Here is a 17,446-nt window from a genome sequence, read left to right on the forward strand (position 1 = left end):
TTGCGAAACATGCGCGATCATTTCGAAACCAAACTCGGACTCGCACATGCCGGTGGGGATCGTATACGGCGAAGTTAATTATTACATGTACAACACCGGCTACGGCTTTCAACAACGACAGACATGTCAAAGCGCTGAATGAAACCACAGGCACGGTTGTTTGGCATCGGCTCCGGCTTTCGACGACGACGGACATGTCAAAGAAGTGTCAGAACACAAGCACGGCTGCTTGCCATCGGCTGCGGCTTTCAACGACGACCGACGTGTTAAAGCACTGAGTCAAAACACAAGCACGTCTGTTTGAAAGAATACAGACGAATTTTTGTGGACAAATGTCCCCTGTTCCGTGAGTGAGTCGCTTGAATCCGTGTGGCGAATCGAAGCCTTGAAAAGACGGCTTCACCTCTGCTCTTCAGGAATAAAGCAACGGCGGAAAAGGCATATCGCATTTTTTTTTTTTTAATGCAGGGTAGTCGGGAAATGACTGAGTCTGCAAGTGCTCTCACCTCCCAATTATCACAAAAGATAAATGCTTAATAACTTTTTTTACTAATAGAGTATTGCTTATAGCCCATATCACAATTGCGCACAAAGTTAATGGGACGCAAGCACGTGGCACAGATTTGAATAAAAGGACTAGTCACGTAAAGGAACGTAAAGTAGGTCCACATAAAAACGCTTGAAGTCAGGTAGCATAAAAACGCATTAATGTTTCAATGGGTGATATACACACGTTCAAGGGTAATACCGGACAAATGGAATACGGTTAATTGACGACACATTATATTCGCTTATATTTTATCAGTTTGTGATTATACATTCTATTATCGGTCTTCAAATAATTATTCGCTCCTAAAGTGCTGCTGGCTTCAAGAAACCTCCGAACGTTCATCAGTTATGCAATGTCACCTGAGATCTCCACGTCTATCGGCTGCACTTTAAGCCGTTTCATTAAGCCTCGATTATGATGCTGGAACAATTTCAAATCCGCGCAGACGGATCGGCCAGATCGTCGTTGAAGGTTACGCCAGGCGCATATTGAATTCCATTCCTTCGCATGGATTTCACTGTTCGCATGGATTGCCTGTTGCTAACTTGCACAACGAGCTATCGGCCACTGCGTTGTCGATCTTACACGTGCTCCTAGGATAGTTGCATGGTTCGTTCTTTAGGCTCAAGAACAGCGCAAGAAAGAAGGGGCGTGCGAATATTAAAAAGTTTGACCACGGCTCAAATAATCTTTCCTATTCAATTCACATTCGAATCGACAATTGAGTATTCGAAGCTGTCGATTTCATGTCTGTTCGAATATAATAGAAAGAACGCGTGTTCGATGCAAGAGGGCCCTGTCCTGAATGATTGCAGCCGTGGTTGTACGCAGAGGCCCAGAGTGCACAGACATGGTAGATAACACATGTTCGATAATTTCCCGTCATCCAATATGTGGTGTCCAAATCCAGGTATCAGCGACGGCTCTCTCTAGGTTACGGCAGCTCATTTCGAAGGCCATGCTTTTGCTAGCAGCATGCGCCGGAAGCGATTGCGGAGCCGGAAACACGTCATGAACGCCATATTTTCGACATCATTTATAACACCTTACCTTTAGGCAGCGTACGAATCTCGGGCCGAATTCACAAAGTTTTTCGTTGGTAACTGTTTATTGCCATTGGCCAGCCGCATTCGCTAATGATATGTCCAGCATCAAAATTGGCTGATCTGCTCTTACGAACAATTCTGGTGTAAAAGCTTTTAGCGAATACGGGCCCTGGTGACGTGAACATTCAATCGTTTCATCGAGAGTGAGAGAGATGCAAATGAGAGAAATGCAGGGAGGTTAACCAGACTCAAAACCTCCGGTTTGCTACCCTGCACCAGGGGAAGGGAAAGGGGAAGTAAAGACGGAAAGAAGAGCGAGGACAAAAGTAAGGCGTGAAAAAAAAAGAAAGGACGGGATCATTACAGTCTTTCTAATAGGCCACTGTCACGTAGAAAAGTCAACAAAGCCTTGACCGACTTTTGCTGCGACGACAGTCCACATCTGCATTCCAAACTGACTGTTCTGAAAGTGGCCTGTCGTCAAGGCGTGCCAACGCGGTTGTTAGTGACAGCCGGTGCGCGCTGTATTGAGGACAGTGGCAAAGCACGTGTTCGATAGTCTCCTCGCCGCCGCAGTGTCTGCAAGCCGCGCTGTCGTCCATACCGACTCGGAAGGCGAAGGATCTTGTGTAGGCTACACCAAGCCACAGTCGGCAAATTACTGCTGTTTCGAGTCGAGAGTCCAGATGGAGGTCGAAGTCGAAGGGATGGGTGTAGACGTGTATGCTTTAAGCTTGGTGTGTTCTATAAAGTTTTGATGGCTTCATTTGCAAGCACACGAATTTTCGTTGCAGCGTCTGTTCTTGAGAATGATGTCATCTTATAGTGCACCAGATAAATGAAACCTGGTGCTGATCATTTGCAATCTGCTTAGGTGACTGGACATCCATTTGTGAACAGCATTACATACATGTATCAAAAAAGGTAAATAAGTTTGTTTTTTCGGTCGGATTCCTGGCAAGCCGAATTATATTTTAGTTTGCTTAGAAATAAGAAAACATTCAAAGTTCAATGCGATATGCGAAGATAATTTTTCTTGAATACTCGTATTCGGTTCGATTCGTAAATTTCACCATTAGAACATCCCTGCAGAATATACACGGATGTGAAGGGTAGGACAGGCGCTGAGAATATAACGCCCGACAGGTTTTACATTTGCATGCCCAACCCATGTTGCGCAGTCCATTTACGGAGAGCAAAGTCTCCCGGTCGAGGAAGCCACGCTCTCAATCATAGTGACAAGGAAAACGTGAGCAACAAGGAAAACGGCACTCAAAACCGCGACAGCTGTGTCCGCTCAAAGGGCAGACGCGCACTTTAACGCGTCATGCGCAGGCATCAAACGCATTGACACACGTTTGCGTTTTCCAATGAAATCACCTGCGATCACTAAAGAGGACTGGACAGGAGAGTCGCGTACACTTCCTCGTTTGAACATAAAGCAAGGGTTATGTAAGCGGCAGAACAGTGAAATCCACGCTAGTTGTAGTCGGTTGCACACAAGATTAGCTTAACTATAAATTATCCCGTATAAGTTTACTTGGACGCACGTGATGGTGTAGTGTAGAAGGTAAGGGAAGAGCGGTCGAGGACGGCGGAAAATTAGGTGGGATGATGAAATAAGTAAATTTGAAGGCGCAAGTTGGAATCAGCTAGCGCAACACAGCAGTGATTGAAGATCACATGAAAGATGCCTTCGTCCTGCACGACATAAAGTATGATGATGATTATATTGTGCGACTGCAGTGTGCATTGCGCGTGAGCGTCATTTCACCCGTCATCAATTTCATGTGGATTCAAAGTCATGATGGTCATGATGACGACGACGACGATGATGATGATGGTGATGTGAAGAGCCTTTTCAACCGGGGTGGTGGCACAATCCAGAAAAAGCTCGTTCGATCATTTACACAGCCAAGTGTATCTAAATCTTTAAATACTTTGTTTAACCTTTACATTATCTTTGAATGTCGCATGCTGACGAGCTGCCAAACGCACTCGCAAAAAACTTTAGACGGTGTATATTAAAATTCAAAGACGTTTTTCTGTGAGTTCTATAGATTTCACAGCCCGTGGACTTATGACATCATATACATTGTTGTCGATTGCTGTTTATAAAGCAAACCCTTCGGGAGCATAAGCATAAGCAAAGCATAAGCATCGCATAAGCAAAAGCCACAAGTACAGTAAGACAATGCAAAACGAGCTACGAAAGCTCAATATAGACAACCTAGAGACAGCGTAAATTTTTTCCATAGGCACGTCTGTTTTTTTTTTTTTTTAATACTCGAGCTCTATTCGCTATTCAATTATTATTCACATCTTGAACATGGGATTCGACGGCACTGCCTAAAAAAAAAGGTACGCGCAAGAACACGCAAGGCACTTGTTTGCATCAGTTCATTGGTATGCCAGTTACGACAACAAACACTGCAGCTTTTGTTTTCCACAACACGCCTGAACACACACAAAAAGTCCATCATCATCATCATAAAAACTTTATTGTCCATCGTGATTACCCGTCGCTGAAAGGGAGCAGCAGCCGGAAACGAATTGTTGCGCAGTCTTTTTCGCTGGCCTCCATGCCCGAAGCGAGACACTAAACTGCGGCATGGCCTCTGCGCGTTTCCAAGCAATCCCGGTTCTCCGGGCGTAACCCCAATTAATCGTACCACATTGCACGTAACCATTTGGGGCAGAAAGAGAGAGAGAGAGAGAGCTGGAGGCCGCCTGCCACCCGCATATACGCAGTCGCGTTTATCAGACTGGCAAACACAGCGCTCGTATCGCGCGAAACACGTAATGAGAGGCGGTGAGGGAAGGCAGGCCTTGTCGAATCAAGGTTCCGCGTCGGCGCCAAGGTCCAGGGACTGCGGCGGCGGTCACTGAGCGAGGTACCCTCGCCGTTTGAGGTCTCTCGCCAGTGCGTTTAGCTCGGCAGCCCACTTGTCGCACCGGAAGATCCCCCCGTGCACTCTGATCCGATACGGAATGCGTGTGGTTCGAGTGACTGCGCCCTGTAAACGTCTGACCTGGTTGGCTAGGCAAACAAGGAACAGCGAAGCGTGGTCCAAGACAACGGACGTAATGGAAGACGTTCGCGCAGGTATACAGAATCGCCAACAATCCATTTGCCGCGGACACAAAGGCAAACATTAAGGTCTTGTGATTTATTGCGGAAGCGCAACGGAGAGGATGCCGTCCTTGGGAAGCGGAGTTTCAGCCTAGCTGTAGTAGATTTTGCAACCTGGTATAGGAACTTGCGTCCGGTAAACTTTCATGGCCGACTGCACACTTCGCTACGGCTTCACTGAAACAAGTAAAAACAACTACACACCTATAGTCAAGTGTTCTCTTTTCTCGTGTGCTTTCTTTTTTTTTTTTGCGATATACTATTCAAGGATGTCAAACGCGTCTAAATGCTATGTCTATTTCGTTATTATTATTATTATTATTATTATTATTATTATTATTATTATTATTATTATTGTTGTTGTTGTTGTTGTTGTTGTTGTTGTTTGGCGATCGATCACGTGCAAATGGAGCAGCTGCTGCTGAAAAGGAGTGGTATCGACTGCCGCTCACGTCTAGGCGTGAAAGTAATAAAGGCTGCAGCGAGAAGACGTTCGTCCACTTGGAGCCTTGAGCGATTGCCTCTTGCACGAGACGTTCTCTCGTGTGCGCGTCTGACCAGCGCACTCCTCCTGATCAATCAAACTGCGTAGATCTACGAGGAAAACCCGGCATCGTTCGGAAGACAGTGGTCGTTTCCTGGGCGACGGCATAATAAAATAATGGCTTTCAAGGCTCTTTAGCGATAAAAGGACAAATCATAATTGGAAAACTAAAGCTGTAATTACCTGCGCTCCGCGTCTGTCATTATCTGTGCGGAAAATCGAAACACACCCGAAAAGAATCTGTTTGGCATACTCGAAGAACATTCAGAGCCAAAGGAAATACAGTCGGTTAGCGATCACTTAAAATTTATTTTTCTTGCGTAAGAAACTGCTGAATTCTGGACCGTTTTCTACTGCACTTAAACCTCCATTTAACGAAGTCAACGAAGTCCTTAAATCGAGAACTTCTTTAAGTCGTAAAAAACTCGGATCATTCACGCGAATAACACTCTATTTATTCAAGAGCAAAAAAGAAAAATTAATTTTTGCCTGCCTATGGACTTGCCTACGCACTCATCGAAGCCGGTAGCATTTCTTGTGCTCTTTCACGACAAGGGCACGGCAATGACGTCCGTGACACAGCCATGTTATTTGCTCCACGTTCTACCCAGACTTCCTTCCAAAATTTCGTTAAATCGGGTGGGACGTTGAGTTCACTTCTTTGCTGCGAAGTTTCCAACGCATCTGGTTCTATGAAATCGCTTCGAGGAATTGAAACCTTCAGTAAAATAAAAATAAAAAGATATCGTAATAACCAAGTTTCCTTATACCTAGATTTGGCTGTACATGGTTCGGAACTGGTTGATACGAACAAGGCCCTCACTTCATTCCAACCATCGAATTCACAAGGCATCAAAGTACGAGAATAACGCGGTCCGTGCGAGCGAAGGTGCCTGATCCATGGCTGATCCATGGAAGGCTCATGGCTGATCCGCGGCCTTGAACTGTGGTCGCCCCGCGGTTAAACAGAGAAGTCTCGGAGCTCTTCGTGACTTCGTTTGCATAGGTAGTGCTTTAGCTACATAATCTTTTTTTTATTGCGAAGCAATACCAGTTTAGGTCGCACTTCAGCCCGTTCCGTGGCGAGGCGGTGGTAGGCACCATTGACCTTTAGCGTGACCTCGCTGCGTGACGTCACACTGCGTGACCTAGAGTGACGTCACACCAGCTGTGTAAAAACGGGGCCCCATCTCACGCCGTCGCGAGGCGAGGCGGTAGCCACCAACGGCGGCCTAACTCCCGCTCCTCTCACTAGGGGCGCTACGGTCGGTGTGACGGCACACCAGCTGTGTAAAAACGGGGCCCCATCTCATGCCGTCGCGAGGCGAGGCGGTAGCCACCAACGGCGGCCTAACTCCCGCTCCTCTCACCAGGGGCGCTACTATTGCTTCGCAATCACCAGGCTTAACCAAGCTAAGCCACGGCCGCTTTTTGTTAAAGTTACGCAACTTTACCGACACACCTTTTCCATTTTATTCTGTTTCTCGCTTCTTTCTGTAGTTGTACTGTAGTTGTATTAGCTTTTTTCCGTTATTTTACCGAGAAAAACATTTTTTTACCGCTTGCTTTGAGAGCATCTGACTCACTTTTCTCACAATTGCAGCTTTCAGGGAGTACGAAAGGGGTCAAACGCTGCGGTGCAGTTGTTACAAAGTGCACAGATAACCTAGCTGCATAAATCATTTGACAAGAGGCAGAGCACCTGACAGAACGCGACACATCCAAGCATCAACCGCATCAGTATAATATAGCCGCGCGCTCAGTGGCGTGACATCCCCGTTTGAGCAGCCGTATATTTTTAAAGAATAAAGAATTATTGGCTCGAGCATAAGAGATATGCCTGCCTACGCTTACATTGGAAATGTAGCTGCACACATATGTTAACTGAGGACCATAAAAAGGAACAAAATTCATTTCGCCAAAGCATTCATGACAAATATTTCACTTTACCCTGTATCTATAGGGATCAATACAAAAATGAATAAATACGGTCACTGATAACAGAAATAAAAATTTTTTTAATATAAAAGGAAACCTGAAGGTCTCATTCAAATAAAAATTTGTAATAGAAATGTTTTTCCTTATTTTTTTCACAGCTATATTTTAGTGTAGTTCAGTTCGCCTTAATGGTGTTCGTTTATGATATGTCCTCCATATCTTATCTTGCGCATTTTTAGTCTGCTCTAAAGTGGGATATATGCTTCTTCTGTGCGCTATGTACAAGTTCATTATTTTGCATGCCTGAAGCGCTTCGTAGACTTCGGATACGGCGCTGGCTACGGGTCTCTCAGTATCTTGCAAATAAGTGCCCATTCTTTACCTGAGATAGCGGATAAGGCATGGTGTCGATTTATTGTGTGTAAAATTCTCGTGAACATTGATAACTGTGTATGGTGCTGGCGTGTGAACTTTCATTTCCTATGTCGACTTCTCTTCTGGTCGTTTTTTTTTTTTTTTTTTTTCGCCATGAGTGTTCATTACTGATGATCGATGCCTGTTGCGATGTCAGGGTATCCGGCAGCTCGTTTTCCAGTATGTCTGTCAGTGAAATAAACAGCGACGACAACATAGCTAGCTGCTCCATCATATTTCGCATAGCGACATTTGTGCTTGACATTTGAGCTTCACATTCATGCACCCAATAACGAATTTTACTGAAGCAAGCATATTTAAATTACACGCAAGGTACCTTACAAGACATGTGCACAGCCAAGGTGCAACTATGACTTTGCAATCGAAATGCGCAATGTTCAATTTGCAAACAACGCAACTTATTCTTCCTAATCTGGACAGCTGCTGCACTGAGCTGAAGAAAACTGTCGCTTTAAGGCGATGGCGACTCGATTATGCGATACTGGCTGCTCGTCCTGTATGGTTCAATTGTTTAGGGTTTTTGTACTGGGCCCGGACAGAATATATTTACTCTCATTTTGTAAAACAGCAGCGAGCACTCTTCATTGCGCGGATGCGCGAGGTCTCGGTAATGGATCTAAATGTTGAACAAGCGAGTTCTACCCCAAGACGACCTACACTCCTTAGCCCTTGGGGTGGCGTCGTTGTGCGGGCGCTGACTTGGCATATATCAATCTCCAGGCCTGACAACTAATGCATCCTGTTGTGCCCAGATTCCGCTTTTTTTTTTTTTTTTTGGATAACTGGGACAGAGAGCAACACCGCTATATTTCTTTTAAAGAATTTTTTTATAAGAAAAGAAAAAGGTCGGCGGGTAGTCCAGAGAGTCCTTGCCTTCGACCTACCACTCCGCACAGGGGCAGCAGATTTGGCGAAGAGAGAAGAAAGCGGAGAAGAACGTGAGAGGGGGAACAAAGTGAACTTGCATATGCGATTGTCACACATTTCTTCCGCACTAGCACTTCACCAAACAAATGATCTTGGAATGCAGTGCTGTAGATCATAGTGGCCATTTTAGTATATAGTATTCCCCTTTCCCCCACCCCCCCGTGTAGGGTAGCAAACCGCGTGCTCGTCTGGTTGACCTCCCTACCCTTCCTGTTATTGCTCTCTCTCTCTCTCTCTCTCTCTCTACAAAATAGCGAACTTGACGCCATATACTTACAATGTGTTTTTCTTTTCTATGGCATACATCTTCAGCTGACTTCTTGTTCAGTCATTCAGGGTCATGGCCTCTGCTCAACAGCGCCATCAAGAGGCGCAATTTATTAAGGGTGTCTGGTGTTTGCCAACACGGACATTATACGCCACCTTGACTCCCACGCCGATAATCACGAAGTAGGAAGTTGCCTGGACATTCCCGCTTCTAAAAACAAGTGTGTACAAGAGCGGCTTTCTTCGGCGCAGATCCTGTCGCGCTCATCGCCGATGATCGCAATAGCAGAAACCTGACCATCCGTTCGTTAATGTTACTTTTGTGGCTGAAGATGTAGGCGCGTGCTTTGGGATCTGCGTTCCACGTGCGTTTACAAATTGCGAGGTGGTTTCTTTCTGGAATGTACGCAGGGAAACCAGTATAGATCGTCAATGATTTAGTGAACTCTCACAGCGATGCGTAATGACTGTAGGATACGTTTTGTCATATTGTTTTATGCTGTTGATCGTTGCTGGCATTGCTCGAGTGAACGGGATTTATATTCTTGTTCTTTCGCGGCCTCCGTCTAGTGACTGTGGCAGCACGCAATCTCGTTACTTGTTTGTTATCTTCTCGTTATATATTTATTCTTTTTGTTTACTTATTGGTGTGAAACTATTGTATGAACGGAATAGCCGAGAGAGAGAGAGATAGAGAGACAGAGAGAGAGACAGAGAGCAAGGAGAAGGAAGGCAGGGATGTCAACCAGACGAGCGTACGGTTTACTACCCTGCACTGAGGGTAAGGGAAAGGGGGAGGGATATAAAGAGGAAGTGCGCAATATGTGTAGGGTTCTTCGGGTAAAAAAGGCGACAATAGCCCATTTTTGCACCCCGAACAAGTTTTATGAAAATCGGCCTAAACAAGATTTATCCCCGAATTTTCACAACTTGGTCACGGGTAAGAATAAATGCAGGCGTCCGCAAAACCAGTGAATTCTGTTCGTGTATAACGCGCTGCTCGCAACATATTCAGCGCTTGCTGGACTTGAGTGAACGAAATGCTCAAAAATAAAGAAAGTTTTTACTTCCAAATTATGAAAAATATAGAACCTGACAACGAAGGACGCTGAATAATGTCCACCCTCTTAAAGATCTCCCAAAAAATATCAAATACAGAAAGGCGGCATGTTTATATTCTCAACAGGTCAGAAATTCCTTCTAGCACGTGAAAATAGGCGGGTAAGAGAGAGTAAGTGTGTGCATGTGTGCGTGTGCGGAGTGTTCAAGGTGATGAGTGAGCTTGCCAGGAATACTGAGGTCGGGCGTCCCCCGACGTCGAAACAGTTTGTGAGTGCAGTTGACCGTACCTCATTTCATCCTTAGATCCTAGAAGCTTTCTTTCATGAAGAAGCTGAATAGACATCACTACAGCGCGACACATATCTTTTATTTATTTTTTTCATCACTGTAGAGCAGGGATGCTTTGAAGCTGCACTAAATGAAGATGCTTAGTTGAGCTACATCGGGAGATTGCAGTTCCTCGATACGAAATACCCGACTCATACCGCGATCCCAGGCTTAAATAGCAGGAAGCAATGTCAAATTGGAATGCTTGTGACGCGGCCGCCTTGAAGCTCCCGTCAACATGCAACACCGCCTGATGTAAAGTGGCAAAACCAGTGCCGACCCTGGAGCAAACCCCGTTTAAATCAAGCAAAGAAAAAAAAAGGTAGAAAAAATAAAGAACACAACGAAACCGGAAGACAGGATTCTGTCAGAACCAAAAACTCGCCAAGTACTTGCCAGTGGTTAGGAAGCGCGGATGAAATTTACACACACACACACAAAAAAAAAGAAGAAAACGGCGAAAAAGGGTAACGACGCTTTGATGAATAGGCCACGTTTGCCTTTGCCCTTTTTTCTCCTGCCGATTTAGCGTGTTTAATCTTGTTTTGTTTCCTGTCTGCTCTGCGCAGAGGGGCGACCACTGGCAAAGAAAGCAGCCAAGCCGGCACCCGCCGAACAGGATGAGGCGCTCCCTCAGTGGTGACACAATGGCGCGGAGCAGGAACAGCTGTGTGTGCCCAGCGTGCGAGCGAAGTGGTGGTCCGCGTGCCACGCACGCGTAGTGAACCGACTTCGGTCTCTACGCGGTCTCTACACTCACCTCTGGCGAGCCCTGCGCTGTTTGCCTGCTCCGTACACGCTACGGCTGCACCTGAAGCGGCACGGAGAACCGCTGCGAAAGTTCGAACGACCGGAAACCAGCGGGACTGCGCGGCTCAGGGTGCGACAAGATGAACCAAAATGGTGGGTGTTCTTCAATCGCATCGATGCGGAAGCAAAGGGGGACTCGTGTAATTGAGCGGTGGAAGAGCAGTACGGTGTTGGTAACTTTCTTTTGGATAAGGTATCCAGGTTGTGGCCAAAAACACTTTGTTTGTGAAAAGACGCTAAATGGTAATGATGACCACCACTCAATTTGGTATCATTTATGTTTTGTTCCCAGACCCCTTCCTTACGAAGGGTACAGTTTTAATTTATCCCTGCATAAAACAATACCCATACGTTCTGAAACGGTAGTGCGCTTTGCCTGCAAAAGCAGCTGATGCGACACAGACGACTCACTTAAACTCTCCGGTGTACCTTCAGAAGTACATAGCGACAAATGGACACGCACATATCACCCCAAATCACAAAATGGGGGCGTGGTAACCTGCCGGCGAGACATGCAACTGGCATTTCAGATGACGGTCCACTTCTTAATTGGTCCATTCCTTAGTATTTTTTTTTGTAAGACCCCCCAGGGGGACATTCACAATCCTTTCAGTAGTACTTTTGATATGCATCGCGTACTCATTCGTGATAACGGTACAAAGTGAAGTTCTGCGTCTTTAAGGCCAGTTTTGCCAGCGAGTCTGCTATTCGTTGCCAACTATGCCAGCATATCCTGGGACCGCTGCAATATCACAAGTTTCTTTTCGTTCTTTCTTTCTTCTCCTTGAGCAGCCAGAGTGTTAGCCTTGTGCATCGCATACGTTATTCGTGCATGTGTTTGTCTTTCACAAACATCTCCATGACATGCTAAAGCCAATAAGGAGTCCGTACAGATTAGCCACATTTTGTAGCCTCCAATATGTAAATAAAATCTGTGGCTCCCAGAATAGCCACTAGTGCTACTGTTGTTGACGACGACGTACATCCTAGCCGACAAGCGTACTTCACTCGCACCTCCATTGCCGGCGCGACCGTCCATGTAAACGTGAACATGTAGAGACCTGGTGCCTGTCAAATAGTTGATGTCATGCCAATTGCTTTGCTGGTAATGTCCGGATTTCGCTTCTCACCATCGAAGGCCTTCAAATGACGTTTCCATCTTCGGCACTCGTACAAGCCGTGGAGGATATCACAGGCCCGATTGCCGAAAAGGTCGATCGTGGAAGTCGCGATTTATGCTCATGAAACGTGGCGTGTAACAGTAAAACATTCGTTCATTCGTTTGTTCATCCATCCGTCCATTTGTGTGGAATAGGGTTTACTGTCATAGGATTTTCTTTTTTTTGCGTTGGAAACGCACCAGGGCACATGGCTCGCATAACCGCCGTCTGCCAGATGCTCAGGTCACGCTCGCTCGCCGTATACGTCGTATGTACAGTCAGCGTGTGGGGGAGGTGTCATAACGGCGCAGCTGCGACGCGGTACACGCGATGTTCTAACGAGGCAGGCTAAGTGGTATAGTGTTCTTTCCAACCCAACGCAAACGCTGTCTCTGCCCGTGGCCTCACTCCGTTCGTTCCTCTAAAGCAATTCGCGCACGCTACGCGAATGCAGTTGCGCGCAGCTGAAGGAAGTGCTCGAACGTTTTACTTCTGCATTCTTTGGTGATACAACGAAACAGTTGCTTGGGAGAGACTCGAGCCCCGAGAGACTCCACTTTCTGCAGCTGTCGGCGTGGGTCGCCCTTGTCGCCGTCGCGCGCGAAAGACAATGCTCGCGAGCGCAACAAGAAAATCGCGGGGACGCGCGACGCGAGGATATCGATAACTGCCGGGTTCCTCGACAGCGCGAACGAGAGCCATGGCTCGAAGTCAGTCCCTTTTGCTCGAAGCCGCGCCCAATGCCACGCGCGTCTACGGTGAGTAGCACCCTGCTACGTGGTTTATTCTTAATCGATGGCGAATGCCACTGGTACAGATGTAGCGGTAGTTTTGTTACAGCGATAGTTGCTGAGGGGGATATCGCAGCTGTTGTGGCGTTTTTCACAGACATCGTGATCGTGTTTATTTGTCAGAAGATGTTGTCGGAAACGAAAACACTTTGTCGTCACTGGCGATTTGATTCCGAGCCCGTGAGGTGGAAGTCATCGTGCCAACACCGTCGTACCATCGTCATCGTTAAAGTAGTTGCACTCAGTACTCGCTCATGTGCGAGAAAAACATTCAAGATTTTTTAACGGACATCCAGGGCACAGACGAAGCATATTAAAAGACTAAAAGCAACTTTATGATTGAAAGCGCAAAAAGAAAACATTGTCGTCGACAACGCGGAAGTTTCCTTTTGCATGGCGCAACATCTGACTAAAAATTAAATTATGGGGTTTTACGTGCCAAAACTACGATCAGATTAAGAGGCACGCCGTAGTGGCGGACTCCGGAAATTTGGACCTCCTGGGGTTCTTTAACGTGCAACTACATCTAAGTACATGGGTGTTTGCAGATTTTGCCTCCATCGAAACGCGGCCGCCGTGGCCGGGATGCCGCGCCACCTAATGTAGTAGTACACAAAGAACGCCTGGCGACAAATTAATTACCAAATCCCATATGAACTGCAAACTATATGAAATAGGCTTGAATTTTGAAACTGAACCGAACTTGTGGCCAGATGGCCGAACAAAATTCTGCGGAGTCCGTCGAAAATTCAATGGCTTTTAAGCACTTCGTGAAATATATTTAGGTCTCTGGGACCTTGGAAATTGCTTTGTTCTATTCAACTGTTTTCAAAGCTTTAAGGACAGCTATGAAAACTGCAACGACAATCGCAACAGAAACTGCAGCAATCCTTGTCCAGTCAGCTACCGCTGCTCTGGATGGCACCTAAAGTTCTTGTTCTAGTGGTCATCTGCAATTTTTAAAAAAAAAACTTCTTCGTTGGCCGCGGTGATAAATTTGTAATCAGCTGGTCAAACTGTCGAGGTCTCGCGTGTACCCCTGGTCGCTTCAGATCAAATGCTCTACGGCGGAGCACACTTTCTTTCGATCCTCCCTCACTGCAGTGAATCCGCCGGACATTCACAGACGCTTCTTGTCACTATATAGTCTATGCAGTTTGTCCAGCTTTAGCAATTTAGCGACGACGCGGAACACCGTGCTCTTTCGCATGATGGCTTGAGCAAATCGCGAGTGAAAATACGTTCTACACGCATGCACGTCATTTGCGGAGAGGCGTGGACGCGTGTAAAAAGAAATCAAGGTAAATAAACCGGTATGCTAACAAGGGCGCGCGGCACTACCAGCTAAAGGTGGCAACATGTGTCAGATAAATGGAAGAATAATGCGAATTGGTCAACGCGCTCGTCTTCTTCTTCGTTGGTTACAGCTTCCCGTGTAAATGTGAAGCTGCGTGATTATCGTTGATCAGCACTTGTGATTCGCGGAGGTCACACTGATTTGCCGCCAAGATGAGGAAACAGCGCAGATTAGATGAAGGGGACGTAAAAGAATCGCCCACTCCGAATACTGAAAGGCGTCAGGAATTTCTACCAATGACTACGTAACGTACAGGACAGGACAGCTGAGATGAGTACCTTCTATATGAGCGGGATGACTCGCAACAAATGAGTGAGTACTTCAGCCGACTAAGTTCAAGCGTGGGTTTCGAAGATACATGCGCAAAAGGCTCTTAGATAACACTCCGCAGCCTGGAAATACAACAAGAATTTGTGATTGGCAGTAAGCCTCTAGGATCTGTGCAACCGTACGTTTACCTAGGCCAATTAGTCGCAGGAGTTCCCGGGTCATGTCAAGGAAATCTACAGAAGAATAAAGACGGGTTGGAGCGCATACGACAGGCATTGCGATGTCTTGACTGGCAGCTCCCCACTATACTTAAAAGGAAAGTGCACAATCATTTCAGTCTGCCACTACTGACACATGGGGCGAAAACATGGAGGTACCACGTGGCGTCGGTAACTTGGCTACAGCCGCAGGAATGGCCGCACCGCCGTCTGTGACGGCTACGAGTTCGCATGTGGTCGGCGCGTCCCACTTACAAGCATAACGTGGCACGCGACACCTGTGTGAAGCACCTATAGCGAGGCATTGCGCGTAACAGGTCGGTTTTTTTTTCCTGGTGCAGGAGTCATTACAAAAAGGGAAATTTGATGGCGGGCTAGTTGGTCAGAATTTGTGCGCAAAAACTGCGAAAGGACCAGACTGAAACAACTACGCAAACATGAGCTACATGTTGAGCTTGATGTGCTATGTTTTCGCACTTGCCTCAGCCTGGTCCTTTCGTAGTTTCTGGGCACAAATTTTTGTGAGTCGTTACAACTCGGTAACGGATAGCTGCGCTCTGACCAGACAAGCCGCCACAGGTGAATGATTCAAGCTCAGGAATAGAAATTGACGACCTGGTCTCGCAGGCTAATCCCACATGTAGCACCATCATCATCATCACCACCACCACCTTTATCTCATCGGGGATCATAAAGAAATAGCTTGCCAAAAAAGCTTGGCTCGTGAGGGCGTTGTCTCTCATGGCCACTGCATAAATATTGACGTGGGTACATTGTTTATCTTTCCCCGGTGACTGTATTTCACCGGCGAGCCACCAATACAAGTTTATCGCTCTGCGCAAGACTTGTATACACGCATCGGAAGTTTTCCTAGTGTCGACGCCGATTCTATAGCGAAACAATCTTGTCTAATCATATTTTTTGCGCGACAGGAATATTGTGGCGTACAGTGCACAGCGTTTGAAGCGCGATACGCGGACAGCATGGCGGGCGATGATTCTTGCGCCAACGGTGAGCGCAGCGTGATCGCCGAGGGGGCCCATTTATTTATTTATTTATTTATTTATTTATTTATTTATTTATTTATTTATTTATTTATTTATTTATTACATACTGCAGACCCTTGGGTCCAAGCAGGTCGGTAGATTTAAAGAACAGTCATAATACAAAAAATGACAGTACAAACTGTTTGAAGAAGTAACAGATAATAAAACACAATATGTCAACAATGAAATCTGTTTAAAGATTAGTGTAATAAGATATGATACAACTGAGTACAAAACAACGACGGACTCTGTTTCTAGATTAGTGCAATAATAGTGCTACAATAACACAATTGCGTTACGATGCGTGAAAATGACTGTCGTTTTCCTGTGACACAAAAGTGCATCAGCTCAATGTCTCCAGCGTACAACGGTGTCGTAAAAAAAGTGTCGGCCGCCATGCTGTCTGAGTATCGCGTTTCAATCGCTGATCACTGTACCATCGTGAGCAATATGAGCCGGAACACGCCAACGCGTGGCAAACAGCCCCGAAACCGAATGAGAGCGATACGCGGATGGCGCTGTCCAAAACAGAGGGGAAAGGGGTACGCTCTTCCGCTAACTGTTGGTAATCCCACAGCGCCTGAGTTTGTCGAAAACAGCAGCTTACGGCATTTCACTGGCAGCCGATAGCCGATAAGTCTGTTACGTGTACAGTAACTTACAGCGACTCTTTCTTTTTTTAATAGAGAGAGAGAGAGAGAGAGAGAGAAAGAGCATGCTCTTAGGCGCCCGTTCCTGCGTTTACAGTAAGCTATCTTCAGATATACTCCCCGACCTGATGTATATCTTAAGGAGCGCATCGTGTCATGCATTCCAGACAGACGGACAAGTTTTCCAGGGAAGTATATCTCTCGAAGGTTTTGCGCTTCAAAACAGCGCTGCTATTGGCCACGCTTCGGTGCACAAAGTTGTCAGTAACCGCAATATCAGATTATCAGATCGCGCTGGCGATGCGAAGTTCCGCACTTTGTATGAAGAGACGCATGGTGGGAGTGCCACCAGTTATTAGAACAGCGTCCTCCTTTCCACTTTGTTTCTGACGGCGGCCGCCACGTATCGTCCATAGCAGGGTTCGAGGCTATCTGACACGCGCTCCTATGTTCCTGCTCATATTTCTCACGACAGCACATTTTGGAACGTAGGCGGACGTCCGTGACTTATTGTGCATACGAGAAGCTAACAAGCGCATACAGCCAACAAGCGCGTTGTAGCGCCCATGTTCTGCATATTCCCAGCGCGCCCCCGCTGCGTCGACGGGCTACGTATCGGAGTGTCGTGTATTGCACCGTGAGCTACACTTTGAAATATATCAGAAAAATAGCGTTAGCTATATAAACAAAAAATACTTAGAATGCCGCACAAGTACAGTATAGAGTATAGAGTACAAAACAGCTGTTTAAACTAGACAAAGCCTAATATCTTCGCAGCTGCATGGTAAGCACTCTTAAACTTAATCACATGTCGCGGTTAGGTTATTCTATGACTGGAATGATGTATAACGGTTTATTGTTCAGAGACATAAAATATTGTGCTCGTGGCCCTTCCAGACGCGTACCTTGCACCTA

General features: G+C 46.3%; 1 protein-coding gene across 5 annotated transcripts in view; it reads left to right on the plus strand.

Annotated features, from left to right (window-relative positions):
• The window catches only part of LOC126522032 (solute carrier organic anion transporter family member 74D-like), an 89,953-nt gene that overhangs the window by 49,753 nt on the left and 22,754 nt on the right, over window positions 1-17,446 (plus strand). For 3 of the 5 annotated variants that reach the window (XM_055066218.2, XM_055066220.2, XM_050170809.3), the window contains exon 2: window positions 10,799-11,132. In XM_055066218.2, coding sequence (XP_054922193.1) covers window positions 11,120-11,132 — 13 coding nt within the window. In that variant the 5' untranslated portion in view covers window positions 10,799-11,119. Of the gene's footprint in view, window positions 1-4,485; window positions 4,916-10,798; window positions 11,133-12,043; window positions 12,958-17,446 lie in introns of those variants that run through there. The other 2 variants (XM_055066219.2, XM_050170808.3) reach the window with 2 other exon arrangements.

This window comes from Dermacentor andersoni, chromosome 6 (assembly GCF_023375885.2).
Source record: "Dermacentor andersoni chromosome 6, qqDerAnde1_hic_scaffold, whole genome shotgun sequence".
Taxonomy (NCBI): Eukaryota; Metazoa; Arthropoda; class Arachnida; order Ixodida; family Ixodidae; genus Dermacentor; species Dermacentor andersoni.